Below are 15,769 nucleotides of genomic sequence, written 5' to 3' on the forward strand. Positions count from 1 at the left end.
TCTTTAGTAAAAGTTGTCAAAAATATAGAAAGTACAGATACCCKAAAAAACATTAGTACTTGAAAGTATTTTAACTTAAGTACTTTATACCACTGATACTGACAAAGCAAAAACAGGTTTAGAATTTATTAAAAATTTAAAATGGAAATATCACATTTACATAAGTATTTAGACGCTTTATTCAGTACTTTGTTGAAGCACCTTTGGCAGCAATTACAGCCTTGAGTCTTCTTGCGTATGACGCTACAAGCTTGGCACACCGGTATTTGGGAGTTTCTCCCATTCTTCTCTGAGGATCCTCTCAAGCTCTGTCTGGTTGGATAGGGAGCGTCGCTGTACAGCTATTTTCAGGTCTCTCCAGAGATGTTCAAGTCCGGGCTGTGGCTGGGCCACTCAACGACATTCAGAGACATGTCCAGAAGCCACTCCTGCGTTATCTTGGCTGTGTGCTTAGGGTCGTTGTCCTGTTGGAAGGTGAACCTTCGAAAAAGAACAGGAGAGCCGCAAAGTCTAGGAGCTCAGATGCAATACTTTAATAACCAACGTTTCGACAGACAAGCCATCTTCATCAGGGTATAATGACAAACACTGCGGTTCACTAGTTTAGAGAGTTTCAAAGGACACACAGGTGTTTAATCATGGCTGGGTGTGGCTTGATTTCATTGGTTGATTTACAGATATAAATAGAACATATAAAAAGCATGYATGGGTAGCATACAGTCATAGGTACAATTTGGCTACATAGGCCCATAAACATTTACAATGTATAGGAAAATCACAATCACAAGAATGGCTTCAGATCAAAGTCTACATTGACACCGAAGGGAGCAAGAGAGAGGGCGTCTTTAAATTAAAGATCCAGGCGGCCTCTCGTTTTAACAATAAATTGTCGAGGTCACCCCCTCTCCTAGGGAGGGTGACATGTTCGATGGCGATTTCACGAAGGGACGAAATAGTGGTTTGCTTCCAAAAAGTGGGCCACAACTGGGTACGTCTAGTTTTTGCACCTAATGGTGCTACGATGCTCCATGATTCTTACTTTTAATTTGCGCTTTGTTTTACCCACAATTTTTACCACAAGGAAAAGTTATAACACAAATAACTGCCTTAGTGGAGCACATGATAACACCTTTGATTGGGATCCGTTTCCCTGTTTGAGGGTGTTTGAAGGATCTACATTTGTAAGTGCCATTACACTTTTAGTTTCCATCTGGTAGAGGCACAAATAATATTATGGGGTGGTAATTGTCTCAAGGCTTAAAAATCATTCTATAACCAGTATCCTCCCCTTCATCTACACWGATTGAAGTTGGAAGTAACATCAATAAGAGATCATAGTGTTCACCTGGATTCACCTGGTCAGTCTGTCATGGAAAGAGCAGGTGTTCCTAATGGTTTGTACATTGTGTATAAGTCCACCTCCGTAGCTAGCCTACTGGCATCAGTAATAGTATGTATATTGGGAGGGTGAATAATCTTCTCCCCAAAAGCTTACAGTATAGATTTGGGAGGCTGGTCCAGCTGGGCCTGATCTTGCATGAGTGTGGAATCAATGGGACGTTCATCAGTTCATCAATGTAGAATCCTCTTCACGATATCTTCCCTCCAGAATACTCTGGACCACATTGATCACCTTCCTATTTAATACTATTTCCATGTGGGGCATAGACCTGAATTCCTTGACATGGACAGGCTGTGCTTGCTTCCCTCTCCAGCGTTTACAAAGACCYAGGCTAAGACTGTCCACTGTATCATCCCCATCAGCATACACATAGTCTATGGGGTCTGCATTTGGGAACTGGTCGTCATAAATATAGGTAACCGGTGTGAGCAGCCCCACACCATAGAAGCAGTACATCTCAACACCAGGAGGGGGCAGACCAGCTGTCAAGTTTCTGGTGTCTTCCCACATGAACCAGCCATCTTCAAAGTCAATGTCTTTAAAGAAGCGCTGGTAGTCCTGTCGGGTATAGTTGAATGATGGCGTGGAGATGAAGARGTGGTCTGCAGGCCAGGCCTCTTCAAATGGAAGCATCCAGGGGTTTGTGGTGGTCATCCGCTGCTGCTCCCGGATCTTGATGTTGGACACCAGTGGGATGCCAAGATTTTCACCTGCGGAGACAATTGTTATCATTCAATATCAATAATTTTCTCTTGGTAATCTCCAGACAATGTGTGACTCGCCAATGTAATCCAGACAAAKCTGACCTACCACCCTCTCAAGAAAATTAAGACATGGGCAAGGCGGTCCAGTATGGCTTCCTGGCAAAATAAATAGTGGGGGCAACAGATTTTTGGTGTAACAGATGTCTCTTTCCATTCACCAATGTTTGGAGGCTGGATATATGTTGCGAGTGGATGAACGTGTGCAGGTAACCTAGTAAAGGAGCCCTTAAGTGATTGTCAAACAATCAGATAAAAACATAACTGGTTGTGTTTATGCCACAATAAAAAGGTCCAGTAATACATTTTAAAAGTTAAATTACAAATCTTTACCACTAGGGCCAAAGAGATTCTATATGTAATTCTATGATTAGGCCCATAAATGTTTTTGGTGCAAGTGTGTGCACATATAGGAAGTCCTGTACCGGGAAATAAATAAATWATTTCACCCTGCAAGTAAAACGATTTTGCAACATGAGGTGATTACGGTCAATGTAATSTACTTCAACCCGGTTATGAGGTTCTCTCAAGTATATTATGTTTCTACTATGGGTGAGGTTGTTCAATCTGTCCACCAAATTGTGACACAGTACCTGATGCTAGTACTCGAAGGGTCTTGACAGCCCCACCCCAGGGTGCTCCAAGTGAAATGAAGCCTTTGATGTATTCCTCTTTCCAAGCCTGGGTCTGCTGATATAAGAAGTAGAGGACATAATTGCTTCCCATGCTATGGCCCAGGATGTAAAGTGGTTGTTGATCTCGCTCGTACATATCCTCAATCAGCTTCTTCAGTCGTGCAAAGTATTCCTCCTGCTCATCTGATAAGGTGAGACAAATAGGAACAGTCACATTATGTGTAAGCATGTGTGTATAAACAATGAATGAGTTGCACTTCCGTACAGAAAAGTGATTGTCAGTTGGATGGTGTGTGTGTGTGTCCATGATGACACTTACTCGGAGCTACTCTGAAGTCATATGGTGCTGCTCGGACAGCCTCATTGCGGACATATCCCATGTTGACCAAATGTGTAACCATATTATTAAAATAACCTGGAAAAGGAGACATTTCATTCAATGAAATCATAATCAAAAAGAAAACATAGGAAAAGATGGCCTCATTATGGTTGTTCTCACCTGACAGCTTGTTGTTGTCCAAGAACTCAACAGTATATGTCTGTCCAAAACCAGGCACTCTCACAGACACCCCTGCAGAATTGGATGACTTGCGAGTTGTCCTATTGTATACAATTCTGTAGCAAGAAATATGCAGTAGGTACATAATGCATAAGGAAATGAACCCAACCACTAAAATGCTGAGGACAGTGAAGAAAGATGGTGCCGGAGAAGGSAGACGTTTTACGTGCCACCAAKCGATTGTGTTTTTTTGTTCGTTTATTTGCGTTGTTTGTAACTTWTTTTTWWACTTATTTTGTACATAACGRTGCCACTACCGCCTCTTATGACCGAAAATAACTTCTGGACATCAGAACTGCGATTACTCACCAAGGTCTGTCAGAATCCTTTTTTTCCTTTAACGAGTCTGAGGAGGCCGACGCCAACGATATACTGCTTTCTCGGGAACAGGCCCAGATCCCCGTGATTTGCATGAAGAGGAGGCGGAGAAAAAGSGGCTGGAGGGCAGGCTGCCTTCTGAGAATTTGTAGGCGATCGAATAAACTCCCACTTACTTCCATTCTGCTAGCAAATGTGCAACCTTTGGACAATAAAATAGATGACCTACGCGGAAGATTAAACTACGAAAGGGACATTCAAAACTGTAATATCTTATGCTTCACGGAGTCATGGCTGAACGACGCACTATCAACATACAGCTGGTTGGTTATACTCTGCACCGGCAGGATAGAACAGCTGTGTCTGGTAAGACAAGGGGCGGCGGACTATGTATTTTTGTAAATAACAGCTGGTGCACAATATCTAAGGAAGTCTTGAGGTTTTGAGAGTATCTCATGATAAGCTGTAGACCACACTATCTACCTAGAGTGTTTTCATCTGTATTTTCCGCAGCTGTTTACATACCACCACAGTCAGAGGCTGGCACTAAGACAGCATTGAATGAGCTGTATTCCGCCATAAGCAAACAAGAAAACGCTCACCCAGAGGCGCTCCTAGTAGCCGGGGACTTTAATGCAGGGAAACTTAAATCTGTTTTACCAAATTTGTTAATGTTAAATGTGCAACCAGAGGAAAAAAAACTCTGGACCACCTTTACTCCACACACAGAGACACATACAAAGCTCGCCCTCCATTTGGCAAATCTGACCATTATTCCATCCTCCTGATTCCTGCTTACAAGCAAAAATGAAAGCAGGAAGCACCAGTGACTAGATCAATAAAYAAGTGGTCAGATGAAGCAGATGCTAAGCTACAGGACTGTTTTGCTAGCACGGACTGGAACATGTTCAGGGATTCCTCCGATGGCATTGATGAAGCCAATGACTGATGGCACTTCATCAATAAGTGCATTGATGACGTCGTCCCCACAGTGACTGTACGTACATACCCCAACCAGAAGCCATGGATTACAGGCAACATCCACACTGAGCTAAAGGCTAGAGCTGCCGCTTTCAAGGAGCGGGACTCTAACCCGGAAGCTTTAAAGAAATCCCATTATGCCGTTCCCGACGAACCACAAAACAGGCATAGCGTAAATACAGGACTAAGATAGATTCGTGTGACACAAACCTTCCTTGGCAACTGGATCTTGGACTTACTGACAGGCCGCCCCTAAGTGGTAAGGGTAGGTAACAAACACTCTGCCACGCTGATCCTCAACACAGGGTTCCTCAGGGGTGCGTGCTTAGTCCCCTCCTGTTTGCCCGTTCACTCATGACTGCATGGCAGGCACGACTCCAACACCATCATTAAGTTTGTGATGAAAACAATGGTAGGCCTGATCACCGACAAAGACGAGACAGCCTATAGGGAGGAGGTTAGAGACCTGGGCCGTGTGGTGCCAGGACAACAACCTCTCCCAACATGATCAAGAACAAGGAGATGATTGTGGACTACAGGAAAAAGAGGATCGAGCACGCCCCATTCTCTCGACGGGGCTGCAGTGGAGCTAGTTGAGAGCTTCAAGTTCCTTGGTGCACTCATCACCAACAAACTAACATGGTCCAAGCACACCAAGACAGTCGAAAAAGGCACGGCAAAACCTATTCCCCCTCAGGAGACTGAAAAGATTTGGCATGGGTCCTCAGATCCTCAAATGGTTCTACAGCTGCACCATCGAGCGCATTCTGACTGGTTGCATCACTGCCTGGTATGGCAACTGCTCGGCCCCTGACCGCAAGGCACAACAGAGGTACTGGGCCGTTCGCATTGCCATATCTGGGGCCAAGCTTCCTGCCATCCAGGACCTCTATACCAGGTGGTGTCAGAGGAAGAACCTAAAAATGGTTGAAGACTCCAGCCACCCTAATCATAGACTGTTCTCTCTGCTACCGCACGGCAAGCGGTACCGGAGCGCCAAGTCTAGGTCCAAGAGGCTTCTAAACAGCTTCTACCCCCAAGCCATAAGACTCATGAACACCTAATCAAACAGCTACCCAGACTATTTGCATTGCCCCCCACCCCTTTTTACACCYCTCCTACTCTCTGTTGTTATCATCTATGTATAGTCACTTTAATAACTCTACCTACATGTACATATTACCTTAACTAACCAGTGCCCCTGCACATTGACTCTGTACCAGTACCCCCTGTATATAGTCTCGCTATTGTTATTTTACTGCTGCTCTTTAAATACTTGTTACTTTTATTTCTTATTTGTATTTTTTTTTAAACTGCTTTGTTGGTTATGGGCTCGTAGGTAAGCATTCCACTGTAAGGTCTACTACACCTGTTGTATTCGGCGCATGTGACTAATAAGATTTGATTTGACTCAAAATCAAACTAGTAGCCTCCCGGGTGGCGCAGTGGTCTAAGGCACTGCATCGCAGTGACTCTGGGTTCGAGCCAGGCTCTGTCGCAGCCGGCCGCGACCGGGAGGTCCATGGGAGGTCCATTGGCCTAGCATCCTCCGGGTTWGGCCGGTAGGGATATCCTTGTCTCATCGCGCACTAGCGACTCCTGTGGCGGGCCCGGGCGCAGTGCTCGCTGACCAGGTCGCTAGGTGTACGGTGTTTCCTCCGACACATTGGTGCTGGCTTCCGGGTTGGATGCGCGCTGTGTTAAGAAGCAGTGTGGCTTGGTTGGGTTGTGTTTGAAAAAGGGGATACATTTTTTTATTWAAAAAAAATCTAACTAGTGAAAATAGAGTTGTGGTTGTATATGCTTTGCTCTTCTATTACAGTGCATTATTTATTGATACAACAATGAACCATTAGGAAATGCTCCCTAAGTGTAGAGTTAAAATGATTGAATTAATCATAAGATCTAAACAGAATTATTATGATCATATTCATTCTCCCCCTCACCTTATATTATCAATCCAACAGTTAATTCCAATTGGCATGAACATATTCAAGTCAATCCAAAGTGTGAAAAAGTAATCTGTCTTTTTGTAGCACATCCAATGCACACGGCTTGGCTTGTCAATCTTGGCTTCAAGCTGGTTTCCTGCAGTCCCAGGCACTGATAAAAAAAAAAGAAAGATGTCAAATGTTAGAAGCCAGGGGCCTCATATATAAACATTGCGTAAATMTCATACTAAATATCTGCATGAACCATTTCTGAAATGTCTGCACATGTACAAAAATCAGACCGGTAAATAAAACTGCATGTGTAAACGAGCATTATAACTCCGGCTGAAAAACGTCCTCCTTTTAGGGTGACACAAACTAGGTTTCCATCAAACCTTTTTTAGCGAGTAAAGTACATGTCGGATAAAAAATGTAATGACTGCCTGATGGAAACAAACATTTTAGTTTAACTTTCCAAATGTCGACAAAAGAAAATATGCTAGACAAGGTGGGATCTTTTTGTGTCGGTAAATTAAATTATGTGAGGAAATGTCAGTGTAAACGCTTTAATGTGCAAATATTTATTTAACAACCATCATATCATATTTATATTTTTGTTCAGTGTATTTACTAGGCCCAATTAAATGAGTGATGCGGATGACAATTTGTTGTATGGCTCCTTCGAAAATATGAACCCATCACGCCCAGAAAAGGTGAGGAATGTATTATGCAATGGTTATGAAAATAAAATAAACAGTTATTGTGCTGACATTGCTTCCAGAGGCAGTTTGGAACTCGTTAGTGAGTGTTTCAACCCCGGTCCTATTCTGTGAGCTTGTGTGGCCTACCACTTCGCAGCTGAGACATTGTTGCTCCTAGATGTTTCCACTTCACAATAGCAGCACTTACAGTTGACCAGGCAGCTCTAGCAGGGCAGACATTTTACTTACTGACTTGTTGGAAAAGTGACATCCTATAATGGTGCCACGTTGAAAGTCACTGAGCGCCTCCATAAGGCCATTCTACTGCCAATGTTGGTCTATGGACATTGCATGTCAGGAACGGGTTGTGGCTGAAATAGCCGTATCCACTAATTTGAAGGTGTGTCCACATACTTTTGGATATATTGTGTACTAAACTTTGAACAACTTTAATACACTTCATTGCAATGACTAATCTAGAGGTTCACATACTTTTTCCGACAAAGAGATTGAATGTTGGGATCAATTTACTCAAGAAATAAATGAAAAAAGTACAATTATTGTGTTGTTTAAACCAGGTTCACTATCTATTACTAGAACTTACATGAAGATCTGATCACATTTTTGGTCACATTTTTGCAGAAATACCAAAAATGCTAAAGGTTTCACAAACTTTCTCACCACTGTATATCTCTGACCCAGCCAGGACCATATGATTTAATTAACATTAACATTCACACCAACATCTATTACTGAGTTCAAGGACCTACAATCCTCGTGGAAACCAGAGAAAACTGCCTGGAACTTGCTTCTACTTCTAGATAGAGAATCGACCTGTCTTGTGAAATACATTTTGGACTTTCAGTATACAAGAAAGCAAATGGATAGCCTATTACAATCATATAAAACATACATTGAATTCCATGAGATATAACATGTTGTAATAAATAGGCCTAACACAGCAAACTAATCAAGAAATATAAATCTGCTCACCTATAAGAACCGGCGGAGTGCTATTGTTTGGCACTTTGTTTTGAGTTTTGAAACTTGATGGAAAGACATCGAAGAGCCAAAATCCAGCAGCTTGCTGTAGCGCAAGGAATACTATAAGGAGCACAGTACAGCCGTGCGCGTGTCCCATTCTGTCAAAATCTTGCCCAAATCTTAATCGTGTCAAAGTTTACAGAGTTGTCTCTCACTAGGTCAGGAGGACGAGAGCTGGGCTGTATTCATTCTGGCTAACAGTTGCAACTAAAACGAGGGTTTCTATTGGACAAATTCAGGTATGTCCCTCCCTGATTCGCTCCGTTTGCTTCCTTTAAGAAGCGTTTTGCAACAGAATCGGCGGAATGAATACACCCCTGGCCTATTATAAAACGGGTTGTTTGGTTCCTGGATGCTGATTGGTTAATAGTGAGGATTTAGTTATTCACCACCATCCCTATTAACAGTTCCATTTGAATTCACAATGCGCATCCACTGTCTCACAGCCAATTCAGAAACTTACTTCTCCCCTGGAAAAAYGTATCTAAACAATATTTCCCCATGCTACTAGGCTAGCATTTGGTTTAAATAGTTGGGGTTTGTCTAAACCTTGTTTGCCTCTGACCTGTGCAGTTTTTTTTGCGAACTCCACAATGTCATGCATAGAGAATAAATGTGACAAGACTGACAGCTTCTGAGCCATGTTAATTAATTTATCAGGATCATTATAATGGATAATTTCAAAGAAATGACAATAGAAAGAAACAAAGGTGAAACAAACGAAAATGCACATAGTTTGCTGTAATTTCKGCTGCTTGATGTGATTGTGTGTTAACTTTAGTGTGCTAGCTAGCAATGTAGAAGGCTCTTAGCTTCTATAGCCACAGTCATAAACTCTGCCCATTTCTACAATMTATCTTCTTAAAATTGGATTTTACACCTAACCTTAACCACACTGCTAACCTTATGCCTAACCCTAAATTAAGACCAAAAAGCTAATTGTGCAGCCAATTCTGACTTAGTGGKTTTAGAAGCTAGTGGAAACAATGGAGTACTAGCTCATGCATAGCTACAAAGCAACCAGCGGCCACGTTCAGGGCAGGTGGGGCAGACATTAAAATTCTATTTTCTGTCTTGCAAGTTATTTTAGCATTAATACGTGTCACATGTCCGTTTGTAAAATGTTTTTATTGAGTTAATAAAGCCGCATACAAACATAGTCAGCTCCAAATTGCAGATGTTTCAGCCTAGCTCAGTGCTGTCAATGGTGGTGGGGCAGCCAGCYGAAAATAGAGTGTAGGGGTTGGTAAACTTCTCTAGTTGAGCTGTGATTGGCTCAGTGTTCTATCACTCATGGGGACACTATTTCACCCCAYAATCTACAGGGAGAACTATAAAGTTCTGCCATAGATTTCCATTATAAGTGCCCATCCAAGAAGGCTCAATGTCATTGGCCAAAGATAAAATCACGTTATATCTACCGTAGCTTTAATTGGACTGACGTCAACATCATACTTTGAAAATCTTAGCTAGCAAGATAGACAAGCAGTCATCATGAATCGCATTGACAATCTACTGGCAAAAGCTTTTCAATCCTTGTCAAATTATATATAAAACGTATCGGTGATCATTGGTCATTGGACATGAACATTACATAACAAGTAGAAAATTGCAAATTCCACAATGAGTGGTTTGGAAGGAATTAGTGGCTAACTGCAAGTGTTGCAAAGCAATCACTATTTTGCTTCCCCTGCCTGCTATTCGGTGGAGAGGATATGTGGTCCAAGACTGGGTTTAAGGGTCTCTTTTCCAAGCTTTAAAGGATAAACATCCACACGCTACAACATGGCCTGAAAAGGTTGAATACATTGGCCATGCTGTCAATCCAGCATGACTTCTGCCGCATTCAAAACAACTGAAACTCGGCACTGGGAAATGTCATACTTCAGTGAGTTCAAGACTACTGGGAACTCTGAATAAAACTAGCTCCGACTGGGGAAAAAAGTTTTGAACGGTCATCCAACTCGGAATTTCCTCTTTCTAGAGCTCTGACCTGAAGATAACTGACGTCATGATTCAATCAGTTTTTTTTTTCAGAGTTCCTAGTTGTCTTGAAAGCACCTTAGATCCAGAGAATGCCAGACTTTGATGATAAAGTTCTTGACAAAATTTGCCCACAAGAAGGATCACTGAACCACCTTCCTGTTCAAGGGAGCAAAGCTCAACGGTGAGTCCAAAAATGTATTATATGCTGCTGCATAAATTATGTAATATGCCAGGGAGATATGTATACTGTAGCTAAGTAATATATGTTGTGTAGTAAGCTGTTAGTAGCCCATGTGCCTCACCCTAATAATTMGGTCCCTTTCCCTCATAATTTAGCATACTGTTCTGACTTGGAGGTGCACATGTAGCCTATAGCCTGTTTTAGCGAAATGTCATCATCGAATATTGTAAGAGCTTTCATTGTCTGCTTATATGCCCCCTTTATTTATCTTACGGTTCTGACTTGGTGTACAGGGAGAATACTGTGTTCTGAATTCTGTCACTGTACATTTCAAAAGAGCTGAACAAATAGTTATATGGACTATGCCRGTCTAAGCTTGCTCATTAATYTCTTAATCAAAATGACGTATTGCCTCTTATCTGCACATCGTTCACTTATGCCATAGTTTGTACATCTCAATTGTCAGTAGAAACCACATTTGTTTAAGCAAGTCAGCCATATCAGCTATGTTTTTTAAAAAGTCAGTAAATGAGGTTAAATGAACTGTTTTGCTGCCAGACAAGGCTCTAGCCAGGTGAAGAGGTGGTAAGGATTCACTCCATGGTGCTGAAAAGAAAGCTCTGCTGTGGGGAGAYCTTTATGTAGGCCCTAACCGTTTGTGGGCACCGTTTGTCACTGTTATGGTGCAATTAATGTATTGTTTAGTGTTGTGTTGTGGCTTTGCTGGCATGCATCAATCTTCTTTTTTTCTTTTTTTTACAGTTTGCCCCACCAAGATTTACATGCTAAAATCGCCACTGATAGCAACCATTGAAAATAGAAAACTCGGTCCTCAGGATACCAAGGGGTGCACATTTAGTTTTTTGCACTAGCACTACACAGCTGATTCAAATAATCAACTAATCATCAAGCTTTGAATCAGCTGTGTATTGTTAGGGCAAATAACAAAATGTGCGCCACTTGGTCCCAAGGACTGAGCTTGGAAAACACTGGGTAGGACCATTACAAAAAAAGATTGCAGTRAGGTGCAGTATAACTACAGTTAAGAGTGCAGTTTAACTTCAATATGTACTGTATCCAAAATATGTTTTTTTACTGTAGTAATTTTGTAGTGTAACTGCAATTAGATTGAAGTATAACTGCAGTTATTCTGCAATTACAGCGTCCAAAATACCAGTCGACTGCAGTTACTARACTTTTAATGCAGTTTCAAAACTGCAATCTTGTAAGGGGATGTTTGGCTAGCAACTATAGAACCTCCGTCCTAATGACTGGCTTTTGCCCGGACTATATGGTCTGGTGGAAGGATGAAATAAAGATGATTTACAAATTAAAACAATGATATTAATATTTTTTTACATGTTGGCAACCATTTTATAAAAGCAAATCGTAGATAACACCCTCCAAAAGGCTTTTTATTGGCCCTTGGCTTCACCTCGAACAGCCCTTTGGGAGTCAATTCCTGGGTTCTCATGCCTTATTGCTTAATTAATGCTGTGTYTGAMAGAGGTGGGTGGCAAAGTCAGGGGAAAAACCTGAGGTCAGTTAGGCTGCGTAAACACAAGCAGCCCAATTATGATTGGTCTTTTGACCAATAACACCAGAACTTTTCACATCAGAAGTTTTTCAGAGTTGATCTGATTGGTCAAAAGACKAACTAGTGAAAAAAATATCAGAATTGGGCTGCCTGTGTAAATGCAGACTAAATCATCGTTGGACTGCACTTTAAAAGCACTCCTCACAGCAGGAAATACAGCATCAACAAATGCGCATAGTGTCCTGCTATAAGCGCAGCTGTGTGCTTCTACCTTGTAGTAAAAGTAATAAGGGTTACAGTAGTTTAACTGAATCTATATAAATATTTAAACAACACACATGATTTTAAGAGACCMTAAACTAGAATTCTTCCTATTTATTAGTGTATTTTTGGCACAATGATTACAACCTTACAACCGCATAAACAGTGCAATTTCCTGCCAGCYCGCTCTGATCTCATCCCAAATTCACGATTAACATTGCACCTCCTCCCCTAGCCCTTAGAGTGAACAGAGATGCAAGAGGCCAGGGGTTGTGTCCCAAATTGCACCCTTTCCTATTTAGTGCACTAATTTAGACCAGGGCCCATAGTGCTCTGGTCAAAAGTAATGCACTATATAGAGCATAGGTAGTCATTTGGGCTGCATCCCCAGTACACGCACAACACTACCATAAGTAAATTATCACATCCTGTCTTTCCTGTGTGACCTTCCTGTTCCTTTGGCTAGATTTATCAAAACACTGACCCACCCACTCTTCAGAAATGACAAGCCTGCCATTCATCATAGTGGTTACTTAAGGCCAAGTGCCTGAGTATGTTTTGAATGGCAAAGTACAGTAAGCCATTTAAATAGGAGGGTTACATTCTTAATGTTGTACAAAAACATCTGAAAAGGTTGAACACCTTATTTTAGTATACTGGGACAATGCACTGAGAGAGTAGAAAAGACAAAGGTCAATATACCAACCACAAGTATAAAATTGACAAAAGCACAATAAGTGAATTATGCATGAAAAATAAACGGCAAGCACATTCTTATAGAACTTGTCTAATTGCCTCCTGCCTCCATTGTAAATAATAATTTGTTGTTAATTGACATGCATGGTTAAAGGTTCAATAACAAAAAAATCTAAATAATAGTTGTAATCTTATGTAGGGTTGCAAAATTCTTGGAACTGTCAATAAATTCTCTGGTTTTCCATTAATCCTGGTTTGAGGATTCCGGATTTCCTGCTTGTTCCCTCCTGATTCCTGGAATCCTCCAGCCTGGATTTTGGGAAAACCAAGGAATTCATAGAAAAATTGCAAGCCTAATCTTATGACGTGATTTTGAACATTGTGTAAAAGGCAGCATAGGAAAATTGGATTCAGTCCACATTTCTTGGCTTCTCATAAAAAAAATGAATATAAGTGCTTGGCGAATTACCTTAAATCAGCCTTTCAGCGAAAATACATTTGTATGAAAAAACACATTTGTCAGACAGTCACTGAGAAATAACTACAATTGCAAGTCGATCAAATCAAGGCWGCTAGCAATCGGACATGATAAAGATATAGAAAAATAATAAAAATGTATTTCTTCTTGAGCATACACGATCAAAACACCTCTCAGTATGTTGCCATAAGGATCATAGGGACTGTGTCCAGGAATCTGTCCCAAAAAGCACACTATTCCCTATATAGTGAACAGACCCCACAGGGCTCTGGTCAAAAGTAGCACACTATTTAGGGAATAGAGTGCAATTTGGGATGCAACTCCAGGAGGAGTCCCCTGAAAAGAAGCATGTTCTGTTTTGCTCTTTGTTTGGAGGGCCTGTTTCGGCCCTGAAGATCACATCTTGTTGAAACACTCCTTTGCGTTGGTCCACACTTGTATTCCCTGAGAGAGAGAGCAAGAATGTTTCACTTTTGTTTATTATCCATTTCACTTGCTTTGGCAATGTAAACATATGTTTCCCAAGCCAATAAAGCCCTTTGAATTAAAATTGAGCGAGAGAGACAGAGAAAGAAAAAGYGCAAAACAGAGGAAGTTGTATTATGCAGCACAGTAATACAGTATTTTTACGATATATTTGGTATAGATAAAAGAACACAAAATATAAAAATGTACAGGCAGAATACTCAATACATTTTAAGTATCTGTGGGGACGTGTCACCTTTTTACACCTGCTGATCTGCATGATTGCATAGCTAATCAGGGCCTCCTTCAGGTCCCGGTTCTTTTGGTCTTTAAAGCGCTCAATGTCMACCCAGGCAGTCTTCACAAACTCACTGCGGAGAGAGAAAGACTTGCTTTATAACCTTCTCAGATCCTTAAAATTCAAATTAAAAATGGTCAGCTGGTCAACCTCCAAAGCAGCTGATTAAAGCAGCAAATAAAGTMATTAAATTATAACATGTTGGACAATCAAAGGAGCCATAGAGAGAGCGAGAGAGACAGAGGGTGAGAGACAGAACATTTTTTGGTTTCTCACTCGCTCTCGGTGTTCTTCTCTTTCACAGCCTCCTCTCCCTCCTCTATCTGCTGTTCTAACACTTGCAACTTAGCCTCCCTCTGCTCTGCAGTCTCCTGGCCAAACAGCTTACTGGTCATCCCCTTCAGTGAGAACGTCCGCACAGTCTGAACACAGGGAAGGAAAGCTCAACATTCCACCTGGTCATTCTTTAAGGTTTGGATAAGCTTCACAGCAACTTTTGACTAAATTGATTTTATTTATGCGCTTGCAATCTATTGCCTCATATTATTTGCTGAGGAGCTCCATGTGTCTCTTTAGAAACTGAGGCTATGTCCAAAATGGCACCCTATGCCCCTAAATCAAATCAAACTTTATTTGCCACATGCGCCGAATACAAGTGTAGACTTTACCGTGAAATGCTTACTTACAAGCCCTTAATCAACAGTGCAGTTCAGGGCCCTACAGGCCCTCGTTGAAAGTAGTGCACTATATAGGGAGCCATTTGGCATGCAACCTGGTTCTTCCTAGCTGTGGCGATGGATTCAACCTTGTGTGTGATGACTCACCCCTGTGACCAGCTCCTCCTTCTGCTGTTTCTTAGAGGTTAAGTCCTGTGCAGCCATCTCCAGTTCAAACTGTGTCAACTCATGCTTCCTGCACACTGCCCTGCAGAAACAGAGGCCTTTGCTGATCATCATGGTTGCTACTGGATGTACGTACTGATGCCTAGCTGCTCATCGTGGTTGCTACTGTACTATGTAGATGTATGATCATTATGCACCATACACAGTGTCATGAGGGCTGTTCAATAGATTCAATGAGGGGGCTCAGTGAGTTGGAATTCAGTATGCCATTGGCAAAAGTCAACAGTGGTCCACACAGGTCTTTGGCAAYTTGACGTGAGGATGTGAAGCTACCTCCATAACAAGCACAACCCAGAACACAATGACTAGTGATTTGGCATAATGATCTTTCTGTATCTTGGTTGACAATAGGGTTTATAAAGTGATATTTACTTGGCCTACAGCAGCAGTCCTGGTGTTCAGTAGGTGTACTGTACCTTAGTGCCTCCYTATAGAACAGGTACTCCTTCAGCTGATCAGCATAGTGCTCCTCTTCCTCCAGAATATCATCTACAGAAGCAGCATACCTGTAGACAAGAGGGGAGTTCATATGAATACATTTGCTTTACTCGATCACACCTTTACACAGAAGGATAACACATTTACACAGAAGGTTTGCTTTACTCGATCACACCTTTACACAGAAGGATGGGG

The 15,769-nt window shown here is 41.7% G+C and overlaps 2 protein-coding genes across 4 annotated transcripts in view; both read right to left on the minus strand.

The window, feature by feature from the left end:
* Window positions 1-111: 111 nt before the first annotated feature.
* On the minus strand, window positions 112-11,867 carry LOC112070622 (phosphatidylcholine-sterol acyltransferase). Its single transcript, XM_024138059.2, has 6 exons — window positions 8,282-11,867; window positions 6,603-6,759; window positions 3,298-3,413; window positions 3,118-3,213; window positions 2,757-2,981; window positions 112-2,112 (listed from the first exon to the last, which is right to left on the minus strand). The coding sequence occupies exons 1-6, from the start codon at window positions 8,427-8,429 to the stop codon at window positions 1,565-1,567; spliced, it is 1,290 nt and encodes a 429-aa protein (XP_023993827.1). The 5' UTR covers window positions 8,430-11,867; the 3' UTR covers window positions 112-1,564.
* A 529-nt stretch (window positions 11,868-12,396) lies between these two features.
* Window positions 12,397-15,769, minus strand: part of snx4 (sorting nexin 4) — a 16,986-nt gene continuing 13,613 nt past the window's right edge. The window contains exons 10-15 of one of the 3 annotated variants that reach the window (XM_070439057.1): window positions 15,553-15,642; window positions 15,059-15,158; window positions 14,511-14,656; window positions 14,193-14,307; window positions 13,862-13,915; window positions 12,397-13,769 (exon numbers count right to left, since the gene is read on the minus strand). In XM_070439057.1, coding sequence (XP_070295158.1) covers window positions 13,868-13,915; window positions 14,193-14,307; window positions 14,511-14,656; window positions 15,059-15,158; window positions 15,553-15,642 — 499 coding nt within the window. In that variant the 3' untranslated portion in view covers window positions 12,397-13,769; window positions 13,862-13,867. Of the gene's footprint in view, window positions 13,916-14,192; window positions 14,308-14,510; window positions 14,657-15,058; window positions 15,159-15,552; window positions 15,643-15,769 lie in introns of all 3 variants that reach the window. The other 2 variants (XM_024138060.2, XM_024138062.2) reach the window with 2 other exon arrangements.

The sequence above is a fragment of the Salvelinus sp. IW2-2015 genome, unplaced genomic scaffold (genome assembly GCF_002910315.2).
Source record: "Salvelinus sp. IW2-2015 unplaced genomic scaffold, ASM291031v2 Un_scaffold1380, whole genome shotgun sequence".
Lineage (NCBI taxonomy): Eukaryota > Metazoa > Chordata > Actinopteri > Salmoniformes > Salmonidae > Salvelinus > Salvelinus sp. IW2-2015.